The 17,859-nt window shown below is 43.2% G+C and overlaps 2 protein-coding genes across 4 annotated transcripts in view; one reads left to right on the top strand and one right to left on the bottom strand.

Moving 5' to 3' along the window:
• LOC104585828 (uncharacterized) overlaps positions 1-14,675 on the top strand; it is a 102,086-nt gene extending 87,411 nt beyond the window's left edge. The window contains exon 4 of the mRNA XM_088895119.1: positions 14,585-14,675. Coding sequence (XP_088751245.1) covers positions 14,585-14,660 — 76 coding nt within the window. The 3' untranslated portion in view covers positions 14,661-14,675. The remainder of the gene's footprint in view (positions 1-14,584) is intronic.
• An 822-nt stretch (positions 14,676-15,497) lies between these two features.
• On the bottom strand, positions 15,498-16,887 carry LOC104585825 (putative F-box protein PP2-B12). Of its 3 annotated transcripts, none has more exons than XM_088895396.1 (3): positions 16,512-16,887; positions 15,699-16,320; positions 15,498-15,629 (listed from the first exon to the last, which is right to left on the bottom strand). In XM_088895396.1, coding segments are annotated over exons 1-3 (909 nt in total). In that variant the 5' UTR covers positions 16,797-16,887; the 3' UTR covers positions 15,498-15,627. The 3 variants fall into 3 exon arrangements, with proteins under 3 accessions (XP_088751522.1, XP_010241130.1, XP_088751498.1); XM_010242828.3 differs by having other exon boundaries at positions 15,498-16,144; positions 16,202-16,320; positions 16,512-16,885; XM_088895372.1 differs by having other exon boundaries at positions 15,498-16,320.
• Positions 16,888-17,859: the final 972 nt, after the last annotated feature.

Here is a 17,859-nt window from a genome sequence, read left to right as displayed (position 1 = left end):
AATAGGTTAAGCATTAAAACACAAAATGAGGTTGCCGAGGTGCACCTATGTCTAGGTGTTAAAGCAAATGGACTTGCAATTTCGGCTAAATCAAAACAATACCGAATTGTATATCTTCTCGGCTAAGTCGAGGCACTGCTAAGCTGCCGACATCTTCCAAGGTCGGCATAGGAGGCCTTAGAGCTGAAAGTTGTTTAGCTTCCCCTTATTCATTTAGCGGTTTGACCAAGCCACTATAGCGGGTGGACTGCACTTTATTTTATGGACACGGCTTGAAACTTCTGAACGCCTCATAAGTAATTTCTCCTTAAGTTATCAACATTCCACACATGGGGTACCTTCCTCCCCTCCAACGTTTAGAGCTCATACGTGCCTTCATTGATCACCTTGAATACTCTATAAGGACCTTCCTAGTTCTGACCTAGATTTCCTACACCGGGCTCAGGTACCTTAACCTTCTTGAGTACCATGCCGCTAACTTGAAATTGGCATCTCTTAAATCGTGCATTGTAGTTCCAAGATACCCATTGTTTGTACACTACAGTTCGAATGTAGGCTAAGTCACGTTCCTTCTCCACTAAGTCAAGGTTAGTCCGTAACTCATCCTCGTTAGCCTCCTCATTGTCCGTAACTCATCCTATTTGGGATGATAGCCTACATCCCATACGTCAGGTTTAAAGGAGTCCTACTGGTTGCCGTCTTGATAGTAGTTCGGTAGGCCCAAAGAACACTAGCAACTTGTCCACCCACAAACCCTTAGCTCGAGAAAGCTAAGCTTTTAGTCCGCAGAGGATTGCCCTTTTCATCACTTTGGCCTGACTATCTACCTAGGGTGGGCCACCAAGGTGAAGTTTTGTTGGATTCCCATCTTGGTACACCAGTTCTGGAATTTGATGTCTTTGAACTACTTCCCATTGTTTGATATCAACACCTTAGGGAGTCCAAATCTGTAGACGATGTTCCTCCAAAAGAAATTATGGGCATTGCGAGCTATAATTGATACCAACAGCTCGACTTCCACCCACTTAGTAAAATAGTCCACCAAGAACCTTCTCTACCCGGTCATAGGTGGGCAAGGACTGAGGATATCTATCCAACACTATGCAAATGGCCATAGACTAGTGAGGTACCTCAGGTTGACGGCGGGATGATGTAGTATGTTAGTGTACCCCTGACATTTATTGCACTTCTGAACTAACTCCACTACGTCCAACTTCATTGTGGTCCAATAGTAGCCTTGTCTTAGTGCTTTCTAGTCTAGTGCAATGCCCTGCAGGTGTCCTTTGTAGAGACCTTTATGGATCTCACATAACACCTAGTTCGCTTCTGTTAGTCGCAAGCAGTGCAAGTAGGGGAGCATGAACAACCTGCGATACAACTGCATGCCAATGATAACATAGTGATTTGACTACCGCTCTACTCTCCGATTTGCGTTGCATTCTAATAGTAGGGTCCTTTATCGTAGGTAGTCAACAATCGAGTTGATCCATTTCAGTTCTATAGCCAAAACAGAAATGACCTCTTCTACCACCCTTTCTACACTAGGTCGTGGCAAGTCTTCAATGTAGACCGTTCTCCTTGTGAGTTGACTACCGCTCTACTCTCCGATTTGCGTTGCATTCTACTAGTAGGGTCCTTTATCGTAGGTAGTCAACAATCGAGTTAATCCATTTCAGTTCTATAGCCAAAACAAGAATGACCTCTTCTACCACCCTTTCTACGCTAGGTCGTGGCAAGTCTTCAATGTAGACCATTCTCCTTGTGATGTCCATTGCACTGGCCAACTTTGAGAGCACATTGGCCTCGATGTTCTCGAACCTCGGAACTTGTTGGGTGTACCAAGAGTGGAAGTCGGGTAGGAGCTCTCTAACCTTGGCCAGGTAGGCCAACATGGCGGGCTCCCGAGCCTTATACTACCCATTTACTTGGTTCACCACTAGTTGAGAGTCGCTATACACCACGAGATGTTTTGCACCAGCCTTCTTTGCTAGCAATAGCTTGGCTATCAGTGCCTCAAACTTAGTTTCATTGTTCGAAGCTCGAAACACAAATCAAAGAGCGTACTCTAACTTTACCTCACTAGGTCCATAGAGGATTAGCCCAGCTCCGCTTCCACACTAGTTGGAAAAGCCATCCACATGGAGGATCCAGGTCTCATCATCCCAAGATGGGTTGGGTGTCACGCTGGTAGATGCCTTTGGGGGCTCGACTACTTTAGGGGTCGGCATGCTTAACATGTACTTGGCGACGAAGTCTACTAGAACTTGGGCCTTGATCGTTGGGCGTGGCTCAAACCGGATGTCATACTCACTAAGCTCGATTGCCCATTTTGTTAACCTTCCCTAGACCTCAGGCTTCTGAAGGACTTGCCTTAGGGGTCAATTGGTCAAGACTACAATGGTATGTGCTTAAAAGTAAGGGCGTAGTTTATACGTTGCTAGCACGAACAAAAATGCCAACTTTTTGATATTTGGATTCCTCTTCTCTGTGGCATGCAGGACTTTACTTACGTAATAGAGAGGTTGCTGCACACTATCCACCTCATGAATTAAAACTGAGCTGACTACCTCGTCACTCACTGAGAGGTAGAGTTTTAGCTCAGCTCTCGGCTCTGGCCTAGTGAGTAAGGGTGGTGAACTTAAGTATCTTTTCAACTCGTCAAACATGAGCTGGCACTCTCTGGTTCACTCAAAGTCTTGGTTCTTTTTTAAAGTTTTAAAGAACAGAAGACACCATCCAGCCGACTTAGACATAAACTGATTCAGGGTGGTTATCCAACCTATTAACCTTTGGACCTCTTTAATTGATTTAGAGGGCTCATATCTAGGACAACCTGGATTTTGTCCAAGTTGGCCTTGATGCCACATCGGTTCACTATGTACCCGATGAACTTGCCAAATGTGACCCTGAAGACACACTTATTCGTTTTGAGCTTCATGTTGTATTTTTTTACAATATAAAAAAAATGAAATTTATGTAAAAAAATTATAGAATTTGAAAACTGGGTTTTAGCAACCATATCATCAGCATAAGCTTCTATTTTATTTCCAATTAAATCAGAGAACACTTTGTTTACAAGGAGTTGGTTGGTCACTCCAACATTTTTTAAACCAAAGGGCATAACTTTATAATAGTACAAACTCATTTCAGTTATAAAAGCCGTTTTTTCCTATTCAGCTGGATCCAATTAGATTTGATTGTAGCCGGAGTAGGCATCCATGAAGCTCAACAACTCGAACCTTGAGGTTGTGTCTACTAGGCTGTTTATCCTAGGGAGTGGAAAGTTATCCTTTTGGTAGGCTCTATTGAGGTCGGTATAGTCAATGAACATGTGCCACTTGTCGTTGGCCTTCTTCAAGAGTACTAGATTTGCAATCCAATTTGGGTATTGGACCTCTCTAATGAAAGTCTGCTATAAGGACCTTCCCTACCTCCTCGTCCACTATAAGCAAGGTTCTTTTTTCTCTTCCAGATGGTCTAACTAAAGGGTCAACATTCAACTTATGAGTTATGATAGAGGGGTCTATTCCAGGAATTTCTACTATCGACCTAGCAAAAACATCAAATTATTAATTAAAAAACTTACTAGTTCAGAGCATAGTGGTTCTATAAGGCAAGCTCCAATCTCCACCGTCTTCGTGGGGTCGATATCCAAGACTGACACCAAGATGGTGTCCTCCATAGGGTGAGCTCTCTCATCACCGTTCTTTGGGGGTGGCTTTAAGTTGACATCAGTGGCTTGCTTTCCTTTGCCTTTGAGCGGGGCAACAAAACACTTCCGCGACTCGAGTTGATCTCCTCGCACCACTCCCACTCCAAATTTTGTCGGGAACTTCATCGATAGATGATAGGTTGACACCACGGCGTGAGTGGGTGCAAGATCGATTGGCCCAAGATGGCATTGTAGGGTGAGGGAGTCACGACCACTAGGAAGTTGTGGTCAAAGTGCACTTGGTTCGGTGGCAAGTCTATTGTTATTGGCACTCTTATTAAGCCTAAAGGTCGCACCACTTCTCCATTGAAGCCGACCAATGGGATGTTGGCAGGTAGCAAGTCCTTCCTCTCTAGCTCCATTCACTCAAGCATCTCTTGGAAGATGTTATCCGTCGAGCTGCTGGAGTCGACCAGAATCTGCTTTGCCTCGAAGTCATTTATCACTAACTTGAATATGAGGGCGTCATCATGTAGATAATGAATCCCATGAGCGTCATCCTCAATGAAATAGATTACTTCCTCCACACGAGAGCGCTTAGGCTGGTTCTCGTCCTCATGCATGAGCTCCCAGACTGAATTCTTTCCAACTAAGGTGCTGCATCTTGTCACAATGGAACCACTCGTGATCATGTCGATCACAACCATGAATGAACCACTCTCTTGGTGGTGGGTCTCAAGGAGGTGGGTCCTTGTTCTGATCTCTACTCGATTGCGGTAAGTCTTTGGGCTGGTTGGCTGGTCAGTGGCGATCTTCCTGTTTGATGAACTGCTTCAAGTAACCTTGATGGATCAGCTTCTCGATCTCGTCCTTGAGATTTTGATAGTTTTCTGTATCATGGTTGATGTCCTAGTAAAAGTGGCAGTACTTGTTTGGGTTCCTATTGGTAGGGCCTTCTCTCATCCTGGGTGGCCCTCTGACATACTCGCCTGTTTTATCTGCATCAGGATTTCTCCCCTCTTCGCATTCAATGCAGTGTACTTGCGGTTTTGGATGGGAGGGGTGCGAGAACACCAGCTTAAGGACTTGCTGCCTTTGAAAGGGGACCTGCTTCTTTGTTGCGACCTGCTACACCATCTATGAGGGGACCTGTTGCACCTTGATGACTTACTCTTTTGCCTTTGCTTGTTGCTCACAAACTCTTCCTTCTATCTCTTTTGTTTACTACTAAGCTCTAATTGAGACCCGAGCAATTTTTTGTCCTTTGTGAACTTAGTGACCTCGTTGAGAATTTCCTCCATAGAGGCCAGCGGGTTCAACTCAACCTCCTAGCACAACTCAGGATGCCGAATGCCATTGACTGCCGCGGTGAGCTGTATAACCGGGTCGAGGTTGGGTATTTGAAGTCGCTCTAGGTTGAACTGATTGATGTAATTCTGGAGCTTATCATCAAGTTGTAAGACCATGTTCAGTAGATAGGTCGCCGACTTTGAGCTCCGCTTGCTCATTATGAAATGGGTGGTGAAGAGGTCAATGAACTGGTTCCAACTTTTAATTGAATCCGTGGCCAATCCCGAGTACTACATCTGAGTTGTGCATTGGAAGGTTGTCAAGAAGGCAATGTAGAGGCTTGCATCATTGGCTCCATGTAGCTTCATTATGGCATGGAAGTTGTCGAGATGATCGACCGAGTTAGTTATTCTGTGTAGCTGCATTAAGCCCCATGTAGCTACATTAGCCTGTGGGGCCATGAGGATTATGTGGTTAGTGGCAAAGCACGGGTCACCAGCTAAGCTGACGAGGTGGCAATCTGGCTTACCTCCTCTTCTTTGTTTTCTACCTCCTCCTCATTTGAAGCGAGGCAAATCCTCCCCAAATTGCAGCGTATATGTCTATGGCACTTTCTTCGAGACCCCTTAGTGAAGCTGGTGGCCTCGAATGCCACAACTCGTGTTGATTCCATGGTGGGAACCTAGTTCATGTCATTGTGACGACGAGGTGGGTCCGATACTTGATTCTAGTTCTGGTCTCCAGGCTGCTGATTCTGGTTGATGTTTTGCCCAGCCTCCTTCTAGCACCAAATTGATGAGAGGAAATTTGGCCCCCTAGTGACATGATGACGTGTGGCACCTTAAAACAGTCAGATGGCATCTTAGCGTCATGTAAGTAACTCACAAGAGCACCTCGGATACCTCGCTCCCGCCTTGACGACCTTGAAACCACCTTGACAGGCTAGACTGCGAATGGCTCAGTAGAACATCAGGTCAGTGTAAGAGGTGACCTACTTCCACTAACCTAACCCAAGTTCAGCTAGCAACCTACCTGATGTGCCGGGCAACCTCCACGAGTGGGTTATCGTTCTTGACTTCCTCGGGATCACAATGCCATGTCGGAAGAGCCAGTTATCACCCCGCCCACTTCGGATGCGACGAGATAAACATTACCCACTTACGCAGAGTCCATCTCTAGGCATGAAACCACCTCCAAACCAAATGGACTAGAGATCTTGGATGCCTTCATGAGCCTTACAACAATTAGCCTATATATAGGCATCCCCATTCATAGAAAAGGTATGCGTGATTTAGCTCTCTATCTTTCTTGCTTTTTATCACTCTCAAAACTCTTCGCTATCTTAAGCATCAAAGTGCCCACCCTAGGTAAAGCAACCCAGACACTCTGATCTCTTCCTTTACAGCCCAGCTAGGCAACCTACTCAGTTTGGCATCCAAGATGTCTGCCAGCAGGGAGAATCAAGTCATGCATCATCAATTGGCATCATCTGTGGGATCACTACAAAAAAGTCGTATTTTCACATTCTCTCACTCTCTAACTACATCTTCGATGGCATCTTCTAGTAACACCCCTATTAGCAATATCAACAACAACGTACGCATTGATGTCAACACCCCTATCACATTCTCTCTCTTTAACTGGGTGCAAGACCAGCACACCTTGCACATTGACATCCCCTCTGTCACTATCGAACAGTTCACTGTGTCCCTACCTTTACTAGCAAGACCAGCACGCCTTGCACACGGATAGTTCACGTTGCCCCTACCCTTACCTGGCATCCTTGTCACGTAGAACCCTAACCACCCTTTGCCCATCGCGAATGCATCTCTTTCATCGGTTGAGCCCTCCATGGTGTCCGCCAGAATTGGTGGTTGCCAATTCAATGAGATAGTGTAGTTTTTTTTGCAGGATTGACCGACATATGAGAACGTGGGACGGCTATTTCACCGCATTAGTAGGTGTTAGACAGTGTATGCCCTTAGCTCCAATCAAAATGATGTACCTTATGACATTTAATGTCAATGAATAAAGTACATATTTGATTCAGGTTATTATGGTGTGTTTCTGTGTAATACCCTTAAACTGGACACATATGAGACTCGTGTTAGTTTAGAATGTTCACAGCCATTGGATAGATCTGGGGAGATTTATCCTACCAAGGCTGACACTGATGTGCCGCCAAGTTGGTTGGGGTGGCTTGTCTCAACTAGTAGGGTGAGACCTAAGGTACATGTAGTGTGGGTTTTCTTGAAACCCTGAACCGGACTAGAATTCCAATATTGCCCTGGACCTTGGAGATTGATGGGCAAAACTGGAATGTGACACCTGACCCCTAGATTCGATTATGATACTGCACTAGGTGTCGGATTGGGCTGTCTTTGATATGCCAATCAGTGAGATCCTTAGAGGGGGTCAAAATTTGGGTATGTTGGGATAGTCCAAGAATTCATATGAGTGGGTGATCATAGTGACAGGATCAGCCCCTGTATCGGACAAAGTGAATGATCAGGGATGCACTCTCTCTGATGGAAACCTAAACTGCCGGTAGTTGATTTCAATCATTGAAATTTGTTTTGCAAAATATATTTATATAGAGATATACATATACATACATACATACATATATATATATATACATATATATACATACATATATATACATACATACATACATATATATATATACATATATATATATACATATATATGTATGTATATATATGGTTTCAAAATGTTTGCAAAAGGTTTTAATTCCTGGGATCCATGTGAATAGAGAGTGCAACACTGTACCTTGTAGTCGAGGGAGAGGTCCTCTCTTGTCAGGCAGTGTTTGATCATTATGGGCTGAGAGGTTAAGTGTAAGACCATTGTGGGTAATAACTGTTGGGCTAATCTTGCATCTGCATAGTTCTTGGGTTTTTATAAGGTGGCTTGACCCAGGGACCACTTAGTGTATGTGGTGGGCCCATTAAGAGCCCATGGTGATGGGCTCAGGGGTTCATTGTCTCCTACAGTGAATTCAGCTAGGCCTTGTAACAAAGGCTGGGCTGAACCCATGTGGCTAATGTGTAGATCAATGTTTGGGTCCCACGCCATACAAGGATATCTAACTAGGCAGTAGTTTGGAGGATAAGAGAGCACATGGACTTAATGGGCCTAGAGCCCAATTCGAACTGGTTTAATTTGATTAATTAAAGAGGGTGGTTTTGGGATTTAGATCAGCAGATAGGGTAGGGAGTTATCCCTATCCACTCAGAGAGTCCAGATCCAAATAAAGATTTGGATTAGGAAACTCCTAATAAGATTAGGAAGGCTGATCTTTATTTGTAGATAAGATAAGGGATTATCCTTATCTCTTAAAGAGAGTCAAGATCCAAATACAAGATTATGATTAGGAAACTCCTAATGGGATTAGGAGAACCTCTCTTTAAGGCTATAAATAGAGGAGGAGGGTGAACCCCAATTCCCCCCAATCAGGTTACACATTCAAGAGAGAAGACAGCTCCAGTAAGATTGACGCCATCTTCTGCTCTTGCCTCCTCCTGTTGCTGCCGCCATTGCTAATTCGATCTTCACCTGTAGGAGTGATCAAGAAAGGTTCTTGATATCTGTTTTTGGTGAAAAATTGATCTGAAGTCGTGCTCACTCACCCTCCATCGAATTCTTGCTAAAGAGTCTGGTTCTTGCTGAAGAACCACCTGCTGATTTTGCTCCACCCTACGCTTTGTCATCTTTAGTGGGAGTAGTCTTTGGCGTTTTCCTTGGGCGTGAACACCTTTGTTGGGAGTTACTATTACTTCGTATCAGGTATTTCCCACTCCTACCTTTTGGTTTCAGATCTGGTCCGGTTTAGGTTCAAGATTGATCATTGAAAATGCAGTTTTCTAAAATAGGGAATGTGATTCCCACATGGGAGAGAGAGAAATTTTTGAAATTTCGCCCAACATACCTATAGGGTTTGGCCATCCATATAATGGATCTCTCATCCCTTCAGTATGGAGCACTAAATCGCACACCATCAAGTAACAACTATTTGATCACATAGTTTTTTTCAACCTCTGAACTGGGACAACATGGATGTGCCTTTGAGTTAGTTACCTTGAATTCAAGAAGGATAGGGAAAATAGTCAACCAACCTTAACTACGAATGCTCCTCTCAACGCCCAACGAGTTACGGAATTCGTGAGCTTGAGTAGTTGATTAGACTATAGATTGAAACTTGAACATAGACAACAAGGGATTGCAACACTACTATTTTCTGTTGCCATGGTAGTCCATTTCCATTCTCACTATAGAAGAGGTATGAGGAAGGGGGTGAGGTGAGAGGAAAAGGGAGAGAAAAAAGAGAAAAACAAGAAAGGGAGAGAAGGGAGGAGGAGGTGTAATGGCTCTATTCGATGGTTTAGAAAGGTGAACAAAGGAGGTATATTGCAGTAGTTGAGAAAAGGGAAACAGAAGAAAAAGAAGAAGAAAAACGAGAGAGAGAGAGAGAGAGAGAGAGAGATGAAGGAGAGCGAAAAATGAAGAAGAAAGAAGGTGAACAGAGGAGGTATATTGCAATAGAAGCGGTTGTGTTTTTGAGATGAAAGGGATGAAGAACAGGGGTACGGTATGGCAGTGAAGAGGTCCAAAGATAAGGTTGGGGAGTACGGACTGCAGGAAATGAAGAAAAAAGAGAAGAAAGTGTTAATGTTGGAGAATACCAGTGAGAATGGGGGAATAAAACCACCATCGTGAGCTACTTTGTTCTCGTCTAAGAAAATGGTGAACAATAATGGTTGTGAGTGCATGAGAGATAAGGATGAGTTGGACAAACAGTGGCTGGTTGGACTCACAATGAAGGAGAGAAAGGAAATGGTTAGGAGTGAGAATGTTTTGGAGACGCACCACCACTAGTCAAAGTTGTAATGGCGGTGGTGCTTCGGTTTGAATAGAAAGGGAAACAATAAAGTTTCTTCACAAAATAGCTCGTATTGGGTTTTATATTAGGGTAAAAGGGAATTTCATAATTTTGTAAAGTTTAGGGGTATTTTGGTTAGATCGATTAAAAGGGGTAAATAGGGGAATTTTTGCATAAAATTTGATAGGGTAGGGTTTTTGGACATTTTGGATTGATTGGTGGGGTCAGATTGGCCTAACGGTGCTTGGATCAAGGGAATTTGCGGTACGAGCATTTCAACTAATGAAAAAAAGTTCAAAATGGGATCTTTATTCAATGGAGGGGTAAACCAAGGAATTTGCATAGAAATTTTATAGGATTAGATTTTTGAATGTGTTGGATGAATTGGCAAGATTTGATTGATTCAGATGTCTTTGGATTGAGGGATTTCAAGGTATAGGTTTGAGTTGAAATTTTGTAGGATTGGTTTTTGAATGTCTTAGATGAATTGAAAAGATTTGATCGGTTCAAATGTGTTCGAATCGAGGTAATTTGAGGTATGGGTGGTCTGACCAATGAAAAGGCTTAGAATGAAATCTTTGTATGATGAAGAGGTAAAATGGATATTTCGAGGGCTAAAATTTGATGGGTGGTCAACAAGAGTTTTAGGAAGGCATTGGTAAGGTTTAGGGGTCTTAGGAGAGGTATTGAAAAGACCTGAATCATAATCTTTTCAAATGAAGGGGCAAATGAGGGTTTTGGGTTTGTAATTCGATAGGAGGTTATCTAAGGATATTTGGAGTCTAATGAGAGTGTTTGATGGCTTTAAAGTTGTTGGAATCATAAGAATCTACGTTATGGGCATTTCGGCCGATAAGGGGACTTAATTTGGAATCTCTTCAGATGATAAGGTAAAATGGGAATTTTAGGGATTAAAATTTGATGGGTCAAGGATCAGGGGGTTGATGGAGGTTTTGATGGGTTTGGCAATGTTGGATTATGGGTTTTAATTGTAGTGTCTGGTTCATGAAAATGGAATCTTTGATGGTTAGATGGAAAAATCAAGGAATTTAAAGGTGGGATTTGGATCGTGGGTTTTGATCATAGCATCTGGTTCGTTAAAAGGGATGGTTAGATGGAAAAATCAAGGAATTTATGGGTTTTATTTCTTATGATTCAGTCTAATCGTGTGATAAGTGTGGTGATGGGGCGCATTCGTGGCCGTCAAAAGGGAATCTTGTAGTTTTAATAGTGAATTTAGGGTTGTTTGAGTTGAAATTTGGTCTTTTAGGGTTTTGACATGCTCTGGAGATATTGGTGAAGTCTGATCAGGCATTTGGAGTGTGAGGAGTGGGTCAGAGAGGGGACCGAGCAAAATTCGAGTGCTGACATAGGGCTAAAACCATGAATCAGAACATTTAATGTATTGATGCGACTCTCCACCTTGAATTAAATGAAGTGTCATAAAATAGGATCAAACCAACGCATCAAAGGCCATAATTTTATGGTTTTAGCCCAGCTTTGCTCCAAGTGGAGTAGCTAATTTCTTCTTAGCGTTGAGGCTTTACCTCATATGCAAGGAGTCTAGATGAGGTGGCCTACTCATTATAAGCACTCCGTAAATTTTCTGATACAATCCCCTAAGTACCCTCATTCTACCATTAAGCTTAATTTGGAAAGAGTGCAAATACAAATATATACATTACAAATACATACAAAATACAAGGTTTTGCACTCTAGATATTTGTATTTGTATTCCTTCCAAATTGAGCCTTTGGGAAGAGTACAAAAACATATACAGTGCAAATATAAGGTTTAGAATTACAAAATACAAGATTTGCATTCTACATATTTGTATTTATACTCTTGTGCATTTTTTTATGAATTATACTCTTGTGCATATTTATATTTGCATTATTTTCAAATAGAGCCTAGCAAATTTTTAAGAGACCTAAGGAGAATTGCTTGGAGAATGTTGTTTCTCACAATCCCTGGAGATTAAGAGACCTAAGGAGATTAAGAGCCAAGCAAATTTCTTGGGAGAATTGCTTTAAATGGTTGTGTTATATGGAAATCCTTGGAGAATGCTGTTTTGAATTTGAAGGAAGACTCCGCTTGTATTTTGTCCAAAAATTCTGATTTTTTTGTACTTGATGCTGCTCGATAGGAGGTAGTGCACGAACCGAGGAAGGCAGTCAAATAATCCTTGCCAATAGGGCGACACTGAGGTGGAAGGAAGAGGTCGTGTTTCAAGATTTGTGATCAAGAAAGGGAAGTCAAAGGCCTTAGGAGTTATCCCCGGGTAGGCATTCCGACGCTCAAGTCAATAGAAGGTAGTGGATAGTCGGGCCGAGCAATAAGGGTGCTGGTCCAAGTAGAGTAAAAATATGGGTGTCAGAAGTTTGATCCCTTACCTTGAGCATGAAATACCTCTTTATAGCAGAAGATCCGTGTCCTAGTTGGATTGGGCTTCCGGGGTTGCCAGGATGAGGTTAACTACCAAGGTCCTTGGGATAGAGTCCTATTCCCCGGCGGAGTTGTCTTCCTCTCTTCTCTTATCTGTAGTTATGCTTATCCGTGTGACATATAGCTGATGTGCTAAGAGGATAAGATGGGGGCTACAATAATAGTGTAACCTGATCGAGGCTGTGGAGCCAGTGTATGCCACAGAGTTGGCTGAGCTATGCTAACATGGCCGGGATGACCGGGCAATGACTAGGCGGCCATGTGTCTCTTAGGACCAGCTCAGCCATGACCCGAACACCACTCCCTTAGTTTTGAAGTCAAGGAATGAAGTGTTCGGCTGAGGTGTAATGCGATAGGATGCTTTGTTCCTTGGCTGAGGAGCTCCAAGTTGAAATCTAGTGGAAGTCTGGTTGAGCGTCTGGTCTACTTGGTGTTCCTCGGTGCTTGCCAGAATTTAGGGTCCACGCAATGTGGGTTGTGGCCGAGGAGTCCTTCAATTGTTAGCTGCAAAACTCCAAGAATCTTAACTTCAGAATCCAAACACCACTACCCCAGTTCTAGAGCCGAGGAGGGGGTGCTCGGCCGAGGTGTTGTGCGGTCATTTAGCCCAACAGGGCACCGAGGTGTTGAGTTGCTTTGTGGTCTGGATCTTCCTGATGCTTGGTGAAGTTGTGCTAAGGAAGGGCTCTTCGTTCCTCGGCTGAAATGCTGCATGGTCGTTTAGCTCAGCTAGTTGCTGAGGTGAAGTTAAGCTTCGAAGTCGGGGCCTCTCTGATTCTCGGCAATGCTGCACCGAGGAAGGTGTCGTGCTCCGAAGTCGGAACCTCTATGATGATCGACAATTCTGTGCCGAGGAAGGTGTCGCGCTCCGAAGTCAGAACCTCTATGATGCTCAGCAATGTTGTGCCGAGGAAGGTGCCGAGCTCCGAAGTTGAGGCGTCTCAGATGCTTGGCAATGCTATGTCGAGGATGGACTCTCTGTTCTTTGGCTGAGGAATTCGTTCTTGAAATTTCAAAATCTGAACACCACTCCCTCAGTTCCGAAGTCTAAGAGTGGAGGGCTCGTTTGAGGCACAGTGCGACCTCCTTTGGTCGGTGTTCACTGCTGGGAGGACCTCGGGCATCTGCAACGTTGGTTGGACTAGTGCTTTAGGGCAGACCAAGGCAATTAATGTCCTTATCGTTGTTTGTCAAGATCGTTGCTTTGGTTCCCAAGGCCTTGTGCGTGCGGTGACAATTGCGATGATTGGTCTTCCCGAGCTTCGTCAGAGCAGCGCTTGATCCCCACCGTCGATCTGGCTTCGATCCACGCTCATGAGGGTTATAAGAAGGGGTGGGTGGGCATTTCTCTTTTGCCATTTGCGAGAGGGATCGCTTAGTTAGCTTGGCGAAGGGTTGTTGCGTTGCTCGTCTTTTGCTTTTTGGTTCTGTGGCTTCAAGTCCGGTAAGATGTCTTCCCCATCTTCCTGTTCTTCTTCCTCCTATGGTTCCTCTTCGTGTTCTAGTGGCTCAGATTATGAGTCTGAGGTTGGGGATTTTGAGGCTGCCAAGGTTGAGGAGGTCGAGGTTGGTCTCTCTAGGGTAGAAGTAGAGCGTCCCTTGCGGGCTGGTCACCGGTTTCAGACCACCCCCTACGTTTTGACCCCTGGGAATATGGCTCGGATCCGAGCTATGTATGACATCCTCGAGGTGTTCGGGATGAGGTGTCTGCAGCCTGGTGAGATGCCAACAGATGCTCGACCAGGTGAGATATGTGTGTACGAGAACAATTTGAAAGCCGGGCTGAGGTTTCCCCTAAATGAAGGGATTGCCGAGGTGTTTGGGTGGTACCGAGTATTGCCGGTGCAGCTGATGCCAAACTCCTTTAGATTTTTGTTCGGCCTTATGTCTTACTGTGTGGTCCGTGACATCGAGTTGACCCTGGGTATGGTGACCTTCCTCTTTCAATTGAAACATCACCAGCAGGGCTACTATTACTTCTTGACTAGGAAGAATATCAAGCTGTTGGTTGAGGCCCCCTCTTCTGTGAAGCATTGGAAGGAGACTTTCTTCTTCGTGTCGAGGACGAGAGTGTTGTAGCCTCAAAGGTCTATGCTCACCTGGGAGGAGAGGTCGGCCCTAAACATGATTCATGAGATAGACGTAACAGCATACACATGCTCTGAGATGTTAATGCTCACTAGGTTGATGCACAGGGTGGCCAGTTTGTTCTTTTTGTCGCTTCGATATACTTATCGAACCCTTACTTTTTCTTTTTTTGATCTTGTGCTTATTGTTACGATTCCGTGGTGCAGGTGTGGAGATGGCAAGCGAAAAGGAGATTGCCGAATGAGGGAGAATCGGCAAAGGCAGAACCGGGTTGGTGCATAGGCGCAGGTCTGCCCGGAGCTAGTCCCTCCACCGAGGCCTTCCGAGATGACGTCCCGTCGCCAAAAAAGGGTTCAACAATGGGGAAATGAAATTAGGGGCAGCAGCTTGAATATCTATATGCTGCATTGGTCGGTCCGTAGCAAGGACGGGCTAGAGACCACTGAGGTTCCCGAGCAGCGGAATGATGATAGCGTATATAACTGAGGAGGCCGGGAATACTAAAAGCAGCGCCTTAGAATGCCGACGACCCGCCGCTGTTAAACAAATTACAAGAAGATGAACAGTGATTTTACTTTAGTTGAACAGTGATTATTTTTAAAAACTTAACCTAATTTTGAAAATTTTTTAAATATATTAGGGCCCAAAAGTTGCCCTTATATGCTAATATTCATCCCTGTATTTTGTTCGATACGAGAAAACTCGAAGTAAGGTGTGACTATTCTTTTCTTTTTTGGATGAGCAAGCTATGGCTAATTCCTTTTCCAATCTGGACCTATATATCATTTTTGCTGGAATGAGACAGGGACCAATAAGGCAATGATTGGTGAAGCAATTCATTTTTGCCTGGAACAAGCAAGAATTTGGAGGATACCCCGAAAATTAAAATGAAAAAAAAAATCAACATTGTCTATTTTATGGATTTCAGGCTTGCAATCCAATGTCTTCAATCTTTGAGGAAATTTTTGAATCCACAGAACACAAACGGATCAAGAACAAGGAAAACAAGCACACATGATATAGCTGAGATTTACATTGATTCTGTCAAAACATATTTGTTCAATTCCCCTCTAATATTCATTAGAATGGAAAGATATATAGTATATACAGAGTAGAGAAGAGCAAAAGAAAGCACATATTATTTGTTTATTTACTCTGTTTAAAACACATGATAATAGCTAAGTTTTACATTGATTATGTCAAAACAATAATTGTTCAATTCCCATATGCAACGTAACATTCATTGGATTTGGAATGAAAAGGCATATGGTATATAATACAGATCAGAGCAAAAGAAAAGCACATATTGTTTGTTTATTTAAATCTGTTTAGGCCTAATCTCAATTCCTTGGATAATAAGACCACGCTTCCAGTGACCACCCTTCACCTGCATGAGATTCATCTCCACTTCCCCATCTTCTCCTCTGTCGTTAAAGAACTCACCCATCTGTATTTCCAGCCATCCATCTTTTCTCTCCTGCGGGTACTGTGCCTTCTGTCGACCCTCCAAAATGGGTGGCGGAAACATGGGCGGTAGCTGGTGAGGCGATTGAGGATCCAGATACACACTGCGGATGTCTCCGCCCTCAGTTGCAGCAAACCTCACGGACAGCTCTGCTGGGAGAATGTCAAGGCCTCTTCTATTCTCCGCCAGCTTGAAAACTAGGTAAGCTTCGTAAATTGTTCTCGGGGACAGCATTCTTGTCTCTATCTTGCCATGGATTTCAAGCCAGCAAACGTTCAAGAGTTCAGCCACCTCTGAGAACCTGCAAATTCCAGCCTCATAGCAGAGAGAGAGAGAGAGAGAGAGAGAGAATTGATACCTGGATTCAGGGTGGGATCTCCAGGTCCAATACTCGGGAGTAGAATTCCATACAATGAAAAGCTCATTGGCTGCAATCATAAAGCATTTCTTCCCACTGCGTCTTTCCAATGCGAAACTCTGTTCCAAGTAAAATTTCAGTTTGAATTACTGGAATTAGGAAGGGGAAGATATCAGAAACTCGCGTGTTCCCCACGCGGTGCGAATCTGATCAATACGCAAAATCAACCAAAGACAAAGAAGCGAAAAATTTTCAGGTGGTTTGGCGATTGGTATTCACCAAGGAGCGGAGAAGTCGAAAAGGGGTTTACCTTTTGGCCGTCGTCGATGAGGATGGGGTGATCGCAGAGGTGAAAATAAAGGTCTTTCTTCGATGGGAAATCCACTGCAGAGACTGATCTTGAAAGGATATCTCGATAATCAGACGGCAGAAATCTCTCCCACACGGCATCTGAATCTGCCGCCGATCGAAACTCTGATGAGACCACCAACGATCGGCACGCATCCTGTGGAGACGTGAGCGAAATGATATTCGAAATGCAACCCTCCGGCAAGGCGTAGAAACCCACTGTTGTGCTGCTACTCTCTTCTTCCATTCTATTCTCTCTCTCTCTCTCGCCTCGTCTTCTGAATTTTGATTGTCCGCCATTTGTTGGCTCTGTATATAGGGATAACAGTGGAACAGGAATAGAAGAAATCTTCAATGTTAAGGAATAAGGATCAGCGATGGGGTTAAAATTACTAAACTGCTCAGAATATTATTACACTTTTACCACACCCATGAACGTGCTGACTTTTGTTGTCGACGAGATCGGTTTCGTTGAGGCAATACAAACAAAACTGAATTTGAAAGACATAGTTGTAATTATATTTTTTGTGTAAAATAGTAAAAAAGATTTTTTTCCTTTCTTCAAACTTTTATTTTTATATATTTTACATATTCTGAGAAGCATATAAATCAAGTGGTAGTGCTTCAATTGATACCTTATCTAGTTAGTTGTAGTAGAGACCTTGGGTTGGGGTAATGGGTTACCTCCCATTGTGTAGTCTTATAAAGCCAAAAAATGTGCTTAGCATGAAACTAATAATTAAGTTTAAAAAACAATTTCAAAATTGAACTGATAAAGATAACCAAAAACTCACATTTAGTTATTCTTACTATATTTTATTATTGAACCAGAACAATCCATTAAACAAATCTACATTAAATTAATAAAAACAAAGGAAAAAACTTGAACCCAAAGAAAGGAGCAAAATAGAGGAAAAAACCTGGTAATTCAAAGATAAGAGCAATGATTTGTTTAGATTGGTTCACCCTATGTATTGATGGGCAAATTTGGGTCCAAGCTAAAGTTTATATTTAGATTGATCCTTAATCTAACCTGATCCATCTAATTTACACCCTACTTTATTAGAAAGAGTCAAAAGGGATTAAGGGATATTTAAGAGGAAAATAAGGATTTAATTGGGAGGAGAAATGTTACAAGCATTGACCATTAAGGAGAGGAAGAGATTTATTAGAGAGTAAATATGGATTTTATTAGAGACAATAAAGACCCATGAGGTTTTTAATGATTTAATATAAAAATAAATGTGCACATGTGTGAGAAAGGAGAGGAGGAGATAGCATAAGATCCGTGGTGAGAGGACCCTCACCTC

This window comes from Nelumbo nucifera, chromosome 1 (assembly GCF_055504915.1).
Source record: "Nelumbo nucifera cultivar China Antique chromosome 1, China Antique-T2T, whole genome shotgun sequence".
Classification (NCBI taxonomy): Eukaryota; Viridiplantae; Streptophyta; class Magnoliopsida; order Proteales; family Nelumbonaceae; genus Nelumbo; species Nelumbo nucifera.
The sequence above is the reverse complement of the archived record's forward strand: the minus strand, read 5'-3'. Positions and strand labels throughout refer to the sequence as shown.

Coding starts and splice junctions, on each gene's coding strand:
- LOC104585825 (XM_088895372.1), bottom strand. CDS start 16,796: ATGGAAGAAGAGAGTAGCAGCACAACAGTGGGTTTCTACGCCTTGCCG. Junction 16,321..16,511: donor TCATCGACGACGGCCAAAAG/GTAAACCCCTTT, acceptor TACTTGGAACAG/AGTTTCGCATTGGAAAGACG.